Genomic DNA, 15,196 nt, shown 5'->3' on the forward strand with positions numbered 1-15,196 from the left:
CAGTCGCGGCTCACTGCAGCCTTGACCTCCCCAGCTCAAGCGATCCTCCTACCTCAGCCTCCCAAGTAGCTGAGATTACAGGCATGCACCACCACGCCAGACTAATTTTTATATTTCTAGTAGAGACGGGGTTTCGCCATGTTGGCCAGCCTGGTCTTGAACTCCTGGGCTCAAGTGATCTGCCTGCCTCGGCCTCCCAAAGTTCTGGGATTATGGGCATGAGCCACTGCACCCGCCCTTCCTTTAATTCTTGATATAAGCCTATGGAAATAAGTACTATCATTGTTTCCATTTCAAGATTAAATGAGGTCATATGTAAAATTTTTATCATGTGACTAGATCATTGTAAGCTTTTCTTTTACCACCAATATTTCTTAAGCCCACCAATGGCAGTTACTCGTGATTAATATAGTGCACATCAGAGACATCCAGGAGTTCCCAAGGAGGCAAGATTCAGCCTGCGGCCTGGATAAGGAGTAGGGGCCAGCTGGGCAAGAGCTGGGTATTTCCTGCAGGGAGAGCAGCATGGGCAAGCTTCGCAGAGAGGAAAAGGGCACGGATACTGTGGGGTGCGGTGCCTGAGAGGGAGAGAGGCTGGGTAAGGAAGTCAGGAAGGAAGAAAACATGTCCCAAGCGGAGAGTCTTGTTTCCTTAGAAGGTACCTTTATTTCCCTCCTGCTGGACAACGAGCTGATGCTTCTGAACAGCCCCGAACGATTTCCGCCCCACGGGCAAGCCCGGTCTGGCCTCTCTCGGGTAGGACTGTCAGCTGTATTGAGATTCAGGTGCAGCAAGACGGAGGCCCTTATACAGCAGAGCGAGACCTCAAACCCCGGCCTCAGCCTCCCATCTCAGAACAGCACAACAGTGAGAGTGCAGGTTCAGGGTGTGAGGCCTGGGCTATCCCTCCCTGGCTCTGTGGCTGCAGTAAATTACCCTGGAGCCTGCTCCACTGGAGGGCTGGAAGGATTACACGAGGTGATGGTGATCACTCATGCACCTATGGCAGGGCTCTGGAGCAGTGCTTTACGGAAATATCCCCTTTAGTCCTAGCAGCCACCCACTTTGCAGATGAAGAAACTGAGGCATAGAAAGGTAAAGTACCTTGACTAAGGTCACAAAGCTAGTAGGTGGCAAAGCTATGATTTGAGCCTTCTCCGTGTGGTGCATGAAGCCCTTAGCATGGTGTCCGACGTGTAGTTAGCGCTCAGCATGTGAGAGCCAGCATTGTTCTTATTAAATCACTGCAGATGGAGAGTGATCATGAGGATAGTGGAGGGGCTTCTCACAATTTGTCGCAATGCAAGAGCCTTATGATTTTCAGGCAATCCCTGCTTCTCACAGGCTGTTTTCTTCGTCTACAGGACCAGCCTCAACCTCAGAACCTCAAACGTGGGCAACTTTGATGTAAGTACCACGCTTAGTTCCCAGGGCAAGATTTTCTGGGAAGGAGCCCAGGACGGGTCTTCCGGGAATGGTGTTCCTGTGAGGCTGGCTGGGCATGGGGAGTTTGTGAATTCCAAAGTGTTCCCGTCAACACCATCAGCCCTCATTTTGCAGATGGACAGATGTAGAAACTGAGGCCCACAAGGCAAGTGAGGGGCAGAGGACAGACTCACAGCTCCTTCTACTCTGCCTCGGGTGCTGTCCCATGTTAACTGGCTGCCCCATGGCGGGCCACTTGGCCCAAATCGCTCCATTTCAGGGTGGGGAGGCACAGTGGCAGCCTTGTCCTACAGGACCACTTTCCTCCTGGAGTTAGGAGCCCACTGACTCCTGTGTGACCTTGAGCGATATCAACCCACTCTGAGCCTCAGTTTCCCCATCTGTAAAATGAATACAATTTGAGTTCATTTCTAACCTCCCTTCTTGCCCCTGGGTTATGGAATTCTGCTTTTCCAAGGGTCCAGAAATCTGAGATGCTCACATTCTAGCGTTGGGTCCTGTTTTATCTCTTTGTTCACTCTTGGGTGCCCCACCCCCACCCAAGGCTTCAGAAACACTCCTTCCTCCCCACCCCCCACCTCCGCTTTTTATAAATTGACAACTAAGCATCTGCTAGCTTTCTGGGACAAGCTTGGATGAGATTTCCACATGTGCAGAAAAAGTCAAACCCATTCATTGTGTTGCTAATTTTATAGCTTTTCTAACCCAAAAAGCTACAGCCTGTGAAGCTGATCTTGCCAGCTTCATTTTATAAGGATAAACTGCCCAAGGCTTCCCAGCTGGTTGGGGCAGAGTTGGGATTAGAACTGAAATCTCTGGACTCCAAGTGAAGAAAGGGGCTGACAGTGTAAAATTAATGAATTAATGAAGCTATCGAGATGGGCCCTAGGCACTAAATTATGTTTTTTTTAATCTTTTAATGAGGTTTTCTCATTTAATCCTTACCACCGTGTTATGATTTGGGTATTATTATTACACCCATTCTTCCAAATAAGGAAGGTAAGCTCAAGTGACTTGCCCAAGGCAACAGAGCTAGGAAGAGGCACCGCCGGAAAGTGAGTCCATGCCCTCACCCTCTGCAGACTGGAACATCAGGCATGTTACATATAGGGGCTTATGTCTGATTTTTATAACCACCCTATGAGGCAAGGGTTACTCACTCCTGTTTTCAGATGTGGAAACCAAGGCTTAGAGAAGTTAAGGGAGGTAACATATGAAAAGGCTCAAGGCCAGGAGTTTTACATGATCTACCCACCATCTTCACCGCATCCTTGCAAACTCAGCTCACTGACCCATTTTACAGCTGAGGAAGCTGAGGGTTAGAGAGGTGAAGGAGCCTGCCCAGAGGCCCACGGAGGCTGAGCTGGGATGGGAACCTGGGGTGTTGGCTCCAGGGCCATTGGGACTTCTGTGATGCCATGACAGTGCCATCGGGGCCAGGCCACCCTGAAACCTGTGCTCTGTGCCTCCCAGGGGAGGAACTAGGCCTCCCTCAATCCCTGCTTCATAGGGGCCTTGGGCCACCACCCATGCTGGGCCTCAGTCTGCCCATCTGCACAATGTGCAAGTTGACAGGGGGCACCTTAAGGCTGCCGGTGAGAAATTCTGGGGTCTCAGGGGTTCTGACTGCCAGAACCTAGACTCTCCCAGAGCAGGTCTGTGTCTCCACCTTGAGCCAGGGGAGCAGACCCAAGGGGCCCTCTGGAGCTGAGCAAACCCCCTGCCCAGGCTCTGTCCTCCTTCTTCCTCTGCAGATTGGCCTCATGGAGGTGCTGGTGGAGAAGATTTTTGACCTGGCATTCATGCCCGCAATGAACGGTGAGAGCGGGTGCCTGTGCCTCTCTGGGAGCTTGTGGCTTGGGTACTGGGGGATACTGGCTTGTTGGGCATGCTGGATGTGCATCTATCCTACCTCAATAGTATTTCTGAGCACTTCCTTTGAAGCGTGTCGATGAAAGCCTCCAAATCCAAACGTGGCCCCCAAAGTTCCAGCACCTTCCTTATTTGCTTCTTTCTTGTTTGGCTGATTGTTTTATTTTTCTGATTATCTATGAAAATTCCGATTATGTATTAACATTGTATGTGTGCAAATTTTAGAAAATATAAAACAATTTTTTAAAAAACTCACCTCGCAGAGGCAATGAATCTCAACATCTGAGTATATTTCCTTCTAAACTCTTTTTCTCCATTTTTTTCCCATATGATTGAGATCTTTCCTGACTCATATTTAAACATGTATTTATTTTTAATGATACAGGAACTACAGGAATACATTCTTATTGTGAAAAGTTCCATTGGCGCAGATACAGCTAAAGTTGCTCTTATCGACATCCCCAGCCTCCTTCCTAGCCCAGAATCTGCCCCCCTAGGGAACCACATCAAGTTAGGAGGTTTTCTTGCCCAACTTTATAAACAGAGTAGACTGAGCTTGCTTTGCTCTCTGGGGCGTCTCAGGAATGTTACTGGGAAAGCTGCTTGTTGAACTATGGGGGTCATTGGCTACTCACATACTGGGACTGGGAAACTGCCCAAGCCCTGGGGCCACTGGGCCCCAGACTCTCTCCCACTCCTGCTTCCTGGATAAGAAGACAAGGAGGGCTGGCACATCCCAGCCGATGTCATCAGCTACACCAGCGGGGGTTCTGTTGGAGCCATCTTGATGTCAAACAAACCCTTGTTCTGGGCCCTGTGGCCAGAGGAAGCCGAGTCTCACTGGTGGGGAAAGTGGTGGTTTCTCTGTGAGAGGATGGGGTCAGGGGCTGGGCTGGGCTGACCTGGGAGGGAAGAGACGGAGCGTCTTGCCTGGCTTAATCACTAAGAGTGGTGTGAACTTGGGGGCGAGTCTTTTAATCATACTGAAGTGCAATTCACCATTTTCAAAATGAGAGCTTGGACTAGGTCCATAGTCCCCAAAGTGAGCTCCGTAAAGCAGTCCCACAAAATACCCTGCAAAAAGTGTTCCATGGCCGAGCAAGTTTGGGAAGTGCTGAAGATACTCCTGCAGGGTAGATTCACAATGTCCTTAGCTTTTTGAAAAGTCCTGCTGGAATAGAGAAGTCTGTTAAATTTCACTTAATTTACTTCCCCCATCCACTCTTTCCTACCCCACTTCTTTTTCTCTCTTCCTGCTCTCTTTCTAGAACAGTAATTAGCAGGTTTACTTAGGCTCTGACAATCTGAAAACAAACAGCACATCCCATGGCAGAGTCAATGGCTAGGGCTCCACGTGCACTTTCCATTACTTCACTCGGCCAACATTTGCCATCTCCTCTATGACTGGCGAAGGGCTGGGTGATGCTGGGGACACAGCTCTTTTCTTTCTTTCTTTTCTTTTCTTTTTTTTTTTTTTTGAGATGGAGTCTCACTCTGTGGCCCAGGCTAGAGTATAGTGGCACGATCTCGGCTCACTGCAACCTCTGCCTCCCAGGTTCAAGAGACTCCCCTGCCTCAGCCTCCTGAGTACCTGGGATTACAGCTGTGCACCACCACACCCAGCTAATTTTTGTATTTTTAGTAGAGATGGGTTTTTGCCATGTTGGCCAGGCTAGTCTCAAACTCCTGACCTCAAGTGATCCACCCACCTTGGCCTCCCAAGGGGACACAGTTCTTGCCTTCAGGGAACTCACAATGTGGTGGGCGTGACAGATACAGAAACAGATAATTAATATTTTATGGTTTCTCTAATAGAGCAGTTCGGAGGTGGGATGGGGGTGCTGCAGGAGCCTAGAGTCATTTGGGGTCCAGAAAGCCTCGCAGAGGAGGTAACATCTGAACAGTCTCAGAGAGGGCTCAGAACTCACCAGGGATGCTAGGGTGAGAGAATGTGCACCAGGCAGGAGGAACTGCAAGGACAAAGGCCTAGAGGCATAAAAGAAATTGCCAGGGCCGGGCACAGTAGCTCAAGCCTGTAATCCCAACACTTTGGGAGGCCAAGGCGGGTGGATCACGAGGTCAGGAGTTCAAGACCAGCCTGACCAATATGGTGAAACCCCATCTCTACTAAAAACACAAAAATTAGCTGGGCGTGGTGGCGCACGCCTGTAGTCCCAGTTACTCAGGAGGCTGAGGCAAGAAAATCATTTGAACCCAGGAGGTGGATGTTGCAGTGAGCTGAGATCGTGCCACTGTGCTCCAGCTGGGGCAACAGAGCAAGACTCAGTCAAAAAAAAAATGAATGAAAGAAAGAAAGAAGGAAGGAAGGAAGGAAGAAAAGAAAATAAAAGAAGAGAAAAGAGAAAAGGGAAAAGAAAAGAAAAAGAAAAAGAAATTGCCAGGTGTGGGCACCATGGCTCACACCTGTAATCTCAGCCCTTTGGGAGGCCGAGGTGGGGGCAGATCATCTGAGGTCAGGAGTTCAAAATCAGCCTGGCCAACATAGTGAAACCCTGTCTTTACTAAAACAAAAAACAAAACAAACAAAAAACAAAACAAACACACAAACAAAAAAAGCAAAAATTAGGCGTGTTGGCATGTGCCTATAATCCCAGCTGCTTGGGAGGCTGAGGCAGGAGAATCACTTGAACCTGGGAGGTGGAGGTTGCAATGAGCTGAGATTGTGCCACTGCACTCCAGCCTGGGCAACAGAGCGAGACTCTGTCTCAAAAAAAGAAAAAAGAAATTGACAATCTTCTTACAAATACTGCCGGCTTCTGGTGAGACCAACACCTCTTGGACCACTGACCATGTCTGACTGTTTTTTATTTTACAGCTGTGCTGGGTTCTGGCGTCCCTCTCCCCAAAATCCTCAACATCGACTTTAGCAATGCAGACATTGACGTGTTGGAGGTAAGAGGAGATCGAGCTCCATTCTGCTTTTCCTCCCTGCCCTTTGCTCATCACCTTTGACCACTGCATTCAGGCCAGAAACTTGGAAGAGGAAGAGAAGAGGAGGGAAGGGGAGGAAACAGGATCCTCTTCCTTCCAAGTATGGGGCTGAGGGAACAAGGAGCAGAGCTGTTAAGGATCCTTGAAGACACTCTCCCATTCACAGTCTCATTTAGCCCTCACCACAGGTGTCATTGTTGCCATCTTACAGATGTGAGAACTGAGGCTCACAGCAGTAAGGGGCTTGCCCAAAATGGAATGTGGTATAGTTCATTGGAGCAACTTTTATTGAGCACCTACTGTGTGCCAGGCACTATGCAGGGGCCTGGGGATCCAGCAGTGAACAAGGACAACCCTGGCCCTTGCAAAGCTCTCTTAGCCCAATGGGGAGATGGCCTTTTGGTAAATATTCCCGAAGTAATTGGCTAATTATAATCATGGCAGGTGCTTTGAAGTTCACATGCAGGGGTTCTTGTTTCCACTATAAAAACCACCTGTGCTCAATATCTGAAATTTGGAAAATATGGAAAAGATTAAAAAAAAGTATGCATCCATATATATATGTCTATATATATATATGTCTATATATATATATATAGACATATATACAATCCAGCAATTCCCCCTGAGAACATTTCGCTGCTTTTCATTCCAGTCTTTCTGAAGTTTTATTTTTAAACATGGCTTTGCTCAGGGAATCAGTAGAGCATTGGGGTTAAAGAACGAGGGCTTGGAGCCCAGTGACCCCAGTTCAAATCCTAACTCTGCCAGTTTCCAGCTGGGTAACCTCTCCAAGCCTCCATTTATTTCCTCTATAAAAAGGGGCTAATCATAGTACCTACCCATAGGGCTGCTTTTAGGAGAAAATGGGATTCTGTGTGTAACGTGCCTTGCACAGGCCTGGCACATAATAAGCACTTCTGGAAGTGTCCACCATTATAAATACCATCACCGTAATAAAGGATGCTGCAGTGAACATCTCAATGCATAAACTGTTTCTTGATTCTAGATTTAGTTCCTTGGAACAAATTCCCAGAAATAGAATGAATGGGGCCTTTGCGCCAGATTGACAATTTCCTTGCCGAAGGAAATTGCCCCTCACATTTGCCCCTCACATTCATGACAGGCTCAGACCCAGGGAACAGCCCCCTTCCCACATTAGGGAGTCAGTCAAGGGAGGTGGACAATGACCTTGGATGGGCAGTGTGGGCAGGGGTCAGATGCTGGCTCTGGGACAGTCCCCTGCCTTGGCCCAGTCTCTTGAGATCCTGCAGGACCTCAGCACTGCTTTGAGCCTCAGTTTTCTCATCTGAAAATGGGGAACAATAATGGCCACCTCATACAGTTTGTGGTGAGAAATTAAACGAGATACAGCATTTTATTATAAAATGTTATTATTCACTTCAACAAAGGGGTTAGGAAACACGAACAGGATTGGCACGGGTTTATCTTCATCATCATCATCATCATCATCTCTACTATTTACTGAGATGTTCAGTGCCCCATACATAGTCTTTCATGGACTTGGCCTTACCACATGACCTTTCATGGACTTGGCCATCAACAGCCCTGGTTGATGTTTGCCCTCACTTAGTAGATGAAGGACTTGAGTATCAGAGAGGGTAGGCCACTTGCTCAAGGTCACCCAGCTGGTGAGAATTAGAGTTTCCACCAAAACAGTGTGAAGCAGCTCAAACCAATGGCTCTCAGTGGGGCTGTACTACACCCTCCCTGGCCCCCAGGGCCTTTTTGAAATTGGTGGAGATGAATTTTTCTTTCCTGAATGTGTGCATATTTTCATATCAAAATACATATTATTTTATTATAAATGACTTACCTTTTCTTTCTCCTTTATATTCTGGTAAGGGAATTATACTGGTTTTTGAAATATAGGTATACACAGGTTATAGAATCTGTGAACCTTATTCCAGAATAATAAGGGAGATAACACAAATGCCTGTAATAAAATGTGTAATGGGTATTGGGTTTGAAAGGTTTAAAGAAAACCTCAGTCCCAGGCTTGACCCTGTAGGCCCCCTGTAAATGGCAGCTGCTATTATTATTATTATATAGGTCTAGCCATTTATTTTAACTTTTTATTTTGAAATAATTTTAGGCACACAGAAAAGTTGCAAACATAGTACAGACAGTTCCAGAATACCCTTCTCCCAGCTCCCCCTAATGTTAGCATCTTACATAAACAGAGTACCATGATCAAAACCCAGAAATTAACATTGGTACAAAACCGTGAAGAATCTGCAGACGTTTTCACCAGTTTCCCCTCTATTGCCTTTGGTCTGGTTCAGGGTCCAGTCAAGGATCCCCTCTTGCATTCAGTTGTCATGTCTCTTTAGAGTCCTCCAAGGTGGGACAATTCCTCACCTTTTCCTTGTGTTTCATAACCTTGACATTTCCGATGAGTCTGGCCTATTTTGTGCGATATGCCCTGGATTTGATGGACACTTTTTTCACAATTGGATTGAAGTTTTGTGTTTTTGGCAAGAACACTACAGAAGTGACGCAGTCCCCGGTGCATCCTTTCAGGGGATACCGATGTCCATGTGACTTATTCCTGGAGGTGTTCACTTTGAGTGCTTGCTTAAGTGCTTCTTCACTGTAAAATTACTATTTTTCCCTTAGTAGCTAATCAATCTCTTGTGAGGAGGTACCAGGAGACCATGCAAATATCCTGTTTCTCGTTAGACTTTCTCCCACTAATTTTTGCCATTCAGTGTTCACGGTTTTGTCTGCAACTGTTATGACTGTGGTGTGTGCCTAATGGTGATATTCTGCTTCTCCAATTCCTTTGACATGTGTCAGCTGGAATTCTACCGAGGAAGAGCTGTCCCTTCTCTTCCATTTATTTATTTATCCATTTAATTATTTATTTCTGTCGATAGAGACTCACGAATTATTTTTTTTTTTTTTTTGGTCTATGGGTTATCATCTCTTACTTTTATTATTTATTTTGTTGAAGATTTTTTTTTTTTTTTTTTGAGAGGGAGTTTTGCTCTTGTCACCCAAGCTGGAGTGCAATGGCGCGATCTCGGCTCACTGTAACCTTCACCTCCCGGGTTTAAGTGATTCTTGTGCCTCAGCCTCCCAAGTAGCTGGAATTACAGGCACGTGCCACCATGCCCGGATAATTTTTGTATTTTTAGTAGAGATGTGGTTTCACCATGTTGCCCAGGCTGGTCTCGAACTCCTGACCTCAGGTGATCCACCTGCCTCAGCCTCCCAAAGTGTTGGGATTACAGGCGTAAGCCACCACGCCTGGCCAAAAAATTTTTTTTAATTATGAAAACTGGATTTTGGAAGACTGTGAAGAGGGACTCAGGCCTACTTCTCTTATTTTGGGGAATAAGGGGATGGGAAGTGTCTTGCCCAAGGTCCTCTGCACAGGGCCAGATAATGACCTGGCCAGGTGCTCCTCGGGCCTGCATGACCCCTTTATCTCCGCTGTTCAGAGTTACTGCTTCCTAGAAACATGACCGGCCAGATCCGTAGGCAGGTGAGTAGCAAGGCTCTAGCCAGAGCCACCCCACCCATCACCGGCTACTCTGTTCTGCCATCCAAGGACCTTTTGGTGCTGAGCGCATGAGTGACAGAGGCAGAGATGCTGCTGCAACTGGAAGAAGCTGGAACCAGTCCCAGAGAGGCTCGGCCTGGAAACAGTCCCCTGCCCAGAGTCCCCTCAGCCTCCATGACAGGTCCCTCCCTGGCCCCCCAACCCTCTTCCTCCCTTGCCCCAACCCTGAGAAAGGATCCAGCCACTACCCTGTTGGCAAACATTCCCTTCCATGGTCAGCCTGCCAGGAGGAGGGGAGTCACCTTGGGGCTGGAGGCCTCTCAGACCCCATCCTGACAGCAGGTTGAGTATTCCCACTTTCAATAAAAGACTCCACTTTCCTGGCACTTGTGACGAGTTTCCATGAAGGACCCTCCCTCAGGGTCTGGATGGTTTGGGTTTTTTTCCCTCTTTGGCTGCGCCCGGGCACTTGGCAGTTGTAGCTACAACTGCGGGAATGATGGTCCCTCTGGGGACAGCGGGGGAAGCAACCTGTCTCTTCATATTAAAACAACCACACAGCATTCTATGGAGAGGGTCCCCTGCCACCAGGACATTTTCGTACTTCACTACTCTCAACTCTGGCATCAGGAGGTCATTAAAGTGCAGGAGTTTTGGAGTAGGGAGGATGAGGTTCAAATCCCAACTCTGTCACTTGGTTGTGTGACTTGATGAGGTCCTTAGCCTTTCTGAATCTCAATTTTCCCATCTGTAAAATGGATAATGGTAATAATTATTATACTCCAAAATGAGTGTGAGGATATTAAATAAGATCAAGTATTTCTGAGGCACTTAACACTGAGGCTGACATGCAGTAGGTGCTCAATATGTGCTCACTGTGGTTAGTAACAGAGTCCACTAATTCCTAAAGTGTGAGCTTGTGGAACCCCTTGCCTCTAGTCAGAGGTAAACTGAGGACAAAGAGTGGTCCTTGGCATGTCTCTTGGCCGAGACAGTGCCCAGGGGACCCCTCCTAGGGACAGTGCCACATCTCCCTGTAGAGCCATAGGGCACATTCAGAGCAGTTTAGGAGAGTTATTTGATCCCAGCCTTGAAGGCGTGCAGAAATACTGAAGTCCCTTTTACATAATTAAGGATTTTTTTTTCCTCCTAGTGATTTTTAAAAAGACTTTTTTTTATGTCTCTGTTGTTTTCTTTTACTTAAATATCAGGAATCTAAGCTACTGGGTTGTCGGGTTCAATAGTAGATTTCTGGCTTCACCATCCATCCATTCTTGCATTCACTGACTGTCTAGCAATGATTTAGGGACTGGGATTTCTACACTTGACAAGGGATACAGGGCTTCCTCATGAAGGTTAGGTTCTAGTCCATGAGACAGACTTTAAGTAATTACGGCCTAAGTAAACAATAACGAGTAAATCAATAAACAGAGGCCATTTGAGATTGTCATGGGGGCTATAAAGGGAATAAACAGGGACTCCTATTGAGGAGGGAAGGGGAAAGGAGGTGGCACCATTGGGTGGTCAGGGAAGGCGTCTCTGAGGAGGAAACACATCATCAGAGACCCCTCTGGGGGCCTTCACAGCCCACCACCTTTCCCTCCGCAGCTTCCTGGGTCTAGGTGCCTCCTGGTCTCCTTGGTAACGGCCAAACCCTAACCCCTTGGAGGAGGAAGGGGCTCAGAAAGAAGCAGGGTGGGACTTCCTGTCCAGCCTGCCCAGGGAAGGGCTAAAGGGGAGGAAGTCCTTACTTAGAGGGTGGTGCTTGGGGAGGAGGCTGCTCCTTTCCTGTCATGGCTGCCCTCTCTTTCCTTCCACTGTGTTAGAACCACCTGCTATAAATCCTCATGAATTCATCCATTTGTTTCCATCCCTGCACCACCCTGGTTCCACTCCCATCATCTCTCCCCTGGGCCACTGCTCCAGCCTCCCCAGTGCTCCCCCACCTTCCACTCCTGCTCTGACTGATGGAGGGCAGGTGAGCCCCAGAATTGGGGCTTAACCCAGGCGGGTTCTTGGCTTCTCCCAGGAAAGAATTCAAGGGCGAGCTGGTGGTGTCAGACAGCAACTTTTACTGAAGCAGCAATGCATGGCAGCAGAGGGACTGCTCCTTGCAGAGCAAGGCTACCCCACAGGCAGTGTGTGCAGAGGAGCAGTGGATGGGCTTTTGGCAGCTGTATGTCAACCCACTTTTAATTATATGCTAGTTAAGAGGTGGGTTATTTGGAACTTTCTGGGAAAAGAGCTGGAAGTTTCTGGAACCATTTAAGTAACTTCTGAGTTGTTGCCATGGCCCATTGCCATGGCATTTGTAAACTGTCATGGCCCAGTGGGAGTGTCCTTATGCAGTGAGGGCAACTAGAGTTGCCTTCGTGGCCATCTGCTGGTTTTCCCTGGCTTCCTCACTGCACCCTCTTTTGACCAAATCCTGCTCTGATTAGGAGGGTAATGATCAAAGTTATGACCAGTGCTCGGAAAACAAGTCCTGGTGATCTCCTACCTCTGTACCATCTATTCTCCAATCAGCTGTAACAGGTCTGGATTTTTAAAACTGCAGATCCAATCACTTCCCTCCCCAGGTTTTCCTTCCGTGAGCTTTTCATGGGTGCAGAGCAAAATCCAGACCCTCACCACTGCCCACAAGGTCCTGCAGGGTCTTCTCCCATCCCCATTCCCCAGCCCACCTCTCCCTAGTCCTCTGCTGAAGAAGGGAAAGTGAAGCCCTCCACGGGGCCCTCCCACCCTTTCCTCAGGAGGCTTCACACCAACTTATGTCGGACATCTTAAAACATACCCACATCCTTTAACAAGTTTGATTTATTCTGCTATTCAGTTTTTGAGAGGATTTTTGAAACTTTAAAAAAAGTTTTGGCATTATAAATAACTCATTTCAGCCAGGCATGGTGGCTCATGCCTGTAATCCCAGCACTTTGGGAGACCAAGCCAGGTGGATCACCTGAGGTCAGGAGTTCAAGACCAGCCTGCCCAACATGGTGAAACCCCGTCTCTATTAAAAATACAAAAATTAGGGCAACACACTTGGGACCCCTTCCACACCATGGAAGCTTTGTTCTTTCGCTCTTTGCAATAAATCTTGCTACTGCTCGCTCTTTGGGTCCACACTGCCTTTATGAGCTGTAACACTCACCGCCAAGGTCTGCAGCTTCATTTTTGAAGCCAGCGAGACCACGAACCCACTGGGAGGAACGAAGAACTCCAGATGCGCCGCCTTAAGAGCTGTAACACTCACCGTGAAGGTCTGCAGCTTCACTCCTGCAGCCAGCGAGAGGAGACCATGAACCCACCAGAAGGAAGAAACTCCGAACACATCCAACCATCAGAAAGAACAAACTCCGGACACGCCGCCTTTAAGAAGTGTAACACTCACTGTGAGGGTCTGCGGCTTCATTCTTGAAGTTAGTGAGACCAAGAACCCACCAATTCCAGAACCAAGATCATGACATTGCACTCTAGCCTGGGTGACAGAGTGAGACTCCGTCTCAAAAAAAAAAGAACAAGGCTAATCTTTCCTGAACATTAAAACTTTGCACCCGGTGCTCTCCCTCTCCCTCTCCCTCCCCCTCCCCCTCCCCCTCTCCCCACGGTCTCCCTCTCCCTCTCTTTCCAGGGTCTCCCTCTGATGCCGAGCCGAAGCTGGACTGTACTGCTGCCATCTCGGCTCACTGCAGCCTCCCTGCCTGATTCTCCTGCCTCAGCCCGCCGAGTGCCTGCTATTGCAGGCGCGTGCCGCCACGCCTGACTGGTTTTCGTACTTTTTTGGTGGAGACGGGGTTTCGCTGTGTTGGCCGGGCTGGTCTCCAGCTCCTAACCACGAGTGATCCGCCAGCCTCGGCCTCCCGAGGTGCCGGGATTGCAGACGGAGTCTGGTTCACTCAGTGCTCAATGGTGCCCAGGCTGGAGTGCAGTGGCGTGATCTCGGCTTGCTACAACCTCCACCTCCCAGCCGCCTGCCTTGGCCTCCCAAAGTGCCGAGAGTGCAGCCTCTGCCCGGCCGCCACCCCATCTGGGAAGTGAGGAGCGTCTCTGCCTGGCCGCCCATCGTCTGGGACGTGAGGAGCCCCTCTGCCTGGCTGCCCAGTCTGGAAAGTGAGGAGTGTCTCTGCCCGGCCGCCATCCCATCTGGGAAGTGAGGAGCACCTCTTCCCGGCCGCCATCCCATCTAGGAAGTGAGGAGCATCTCTGCCCGGCCGCCCATCGTCTGAGATGTGGGGAGCACCTCTGCCCCGCCGCCCCGTCTGGGATGTGAGGAGCGCCTCTGCCCGGCCGCCCCGTCTGAGAAGTGAGGAGACCCTCCGCCTGGCAACCGCCCCGTCTGAGAAGTGAGGAGCCCCTCCGCCCAGCAGCCGCCCTGTCTGAGAGGTGAGGAGCCCCTCTGCCCAGCAGCCACCCCGTCTGGGAAGTGAGGAGCGTCTCCGCCCGGCAGCCACCCTGTCCGGGAGGGAGATGGGGGTCAGCCCCCACCAGGCCAGCCGCCCCGTCCAGGAGGGAGGTGGGGGGGTCAGCCCCCCGCCCGGCCAGCTGCCCCGTCCGGGAGGTGAGGGGCGCCTCTGCCCGGCCGCCCCTACTGGGAAGTGAGGAGCCCCTCTGCCCGGCCAGCGGCCCCGTCCGGGAGGGAGGTGGGGGGGGTCAGCCCCCCGCAGGGCCAGCTGCCCCATCCGGGAGGGAGGTGGGGGGGTCAGCCCCCCACCCGGCCAGCCGCCCCGTCCGGGAGGGAGGTGGGGGGGTCAGCCCCCCGCCCGGCCAGCCGCCCCGTCCAGGAGGTGAGGGGTGCCTCTGCCCGGCCGCCCCTACCAGGAAGTGAGGAGCCCCTCTGCCCAGCCAGCCGCCCCGTCCGGGAGGGAGATGGGGGGGTCAGCCCCCTGCCCGGCCAGCCGCCCCATCCAGGAGGTGAGGGGCGCCTCTGCCTGGCCGCCCCTACTGGGAGGTGAGGAGTCCCTCTGCCTGGCCACCACCCCGTCTGGGAGGTGTACCCAACAGCTCATTGAGAACGGGCCAGGATGACAATGGCGGTTTTGTGGAATAGAGAGAGGGGGAAAGGTGGGAAAAAGATTGAGAAATCGGATGGTTGCCGTGTCTGTGTAGAAAGAAGTAGACATGGGAGACTTTTCATTTAGTTCTGTACTAGGAAAAATTCTTCTGCCTTGGGATCCTGTTGATCTGTGACCTTACCCCCAACCCTGTGCTCTCTGAAACATGTGCTGTGTCCACTCAGGGTTTAATGGATTAAGGGCGGTGCAAGATGTGCTTTGTTAAACAGATGCTTGAAGGCAGCATGCTCGTTAAGAGTCATCACCACTCCCTAATCTCAAGTACCCAGGGACACAAACACTGCGGAAGGCCGCAGGGTCCTCTGCCTAGGAAAACCAGAGACCTTTG

General features: G+C 50.0%; 1 protein-coding gene across 1 annotated transcript in view; it reads left to right on the forward strand.

Moving 5' to 3' along the window:
* The window catches only part of BPIFB4 (BPI fold containing family B member 4), a 32,046-nt gene extending 21,861 nt beyond the window's left edge, over positions 1-10,185 (forward strand). Inside the window, exons 14-17 of the mRNA XM_034947355.3 lie at positions 1,365-1,407; positions 3,201-3,264; positions 6,155-6,231; positions 9,848-10,185. Coding sequence (XP_034803246.1) covers positions 1,365-1,407; positions 3,201-3,264; positions 6,155-6,231; positions 9,848-9,871 — 208 coding nt within the window. The 3' untranslated portion in view covers positions 9,872-10,185. The remainder of the gene's footprint in view (positions 1-1,364; positions 1,408-3,200; positions 3,265-6,154; positions 6,232-9,847) is intronic.
* The last annotated feature ends 5,011 nt before the right edge of the window (positions 10,186-15,196 follow it).

This window comes from Pan paniscus, chromosome 21 (genome assembly GCF_029289425.2).
Source record: "Pan paniscus chromosome 21, NHGRI_mPanPan1-v2.0_pri, whole genome shotgun sequence".
Classification (NCBI taxonomy): domain Eukaryota; kingdom Metazoa; phylum Chordata; class Mammalia; order Primates; family Hominidae; genus Pan; species Pan paniscus.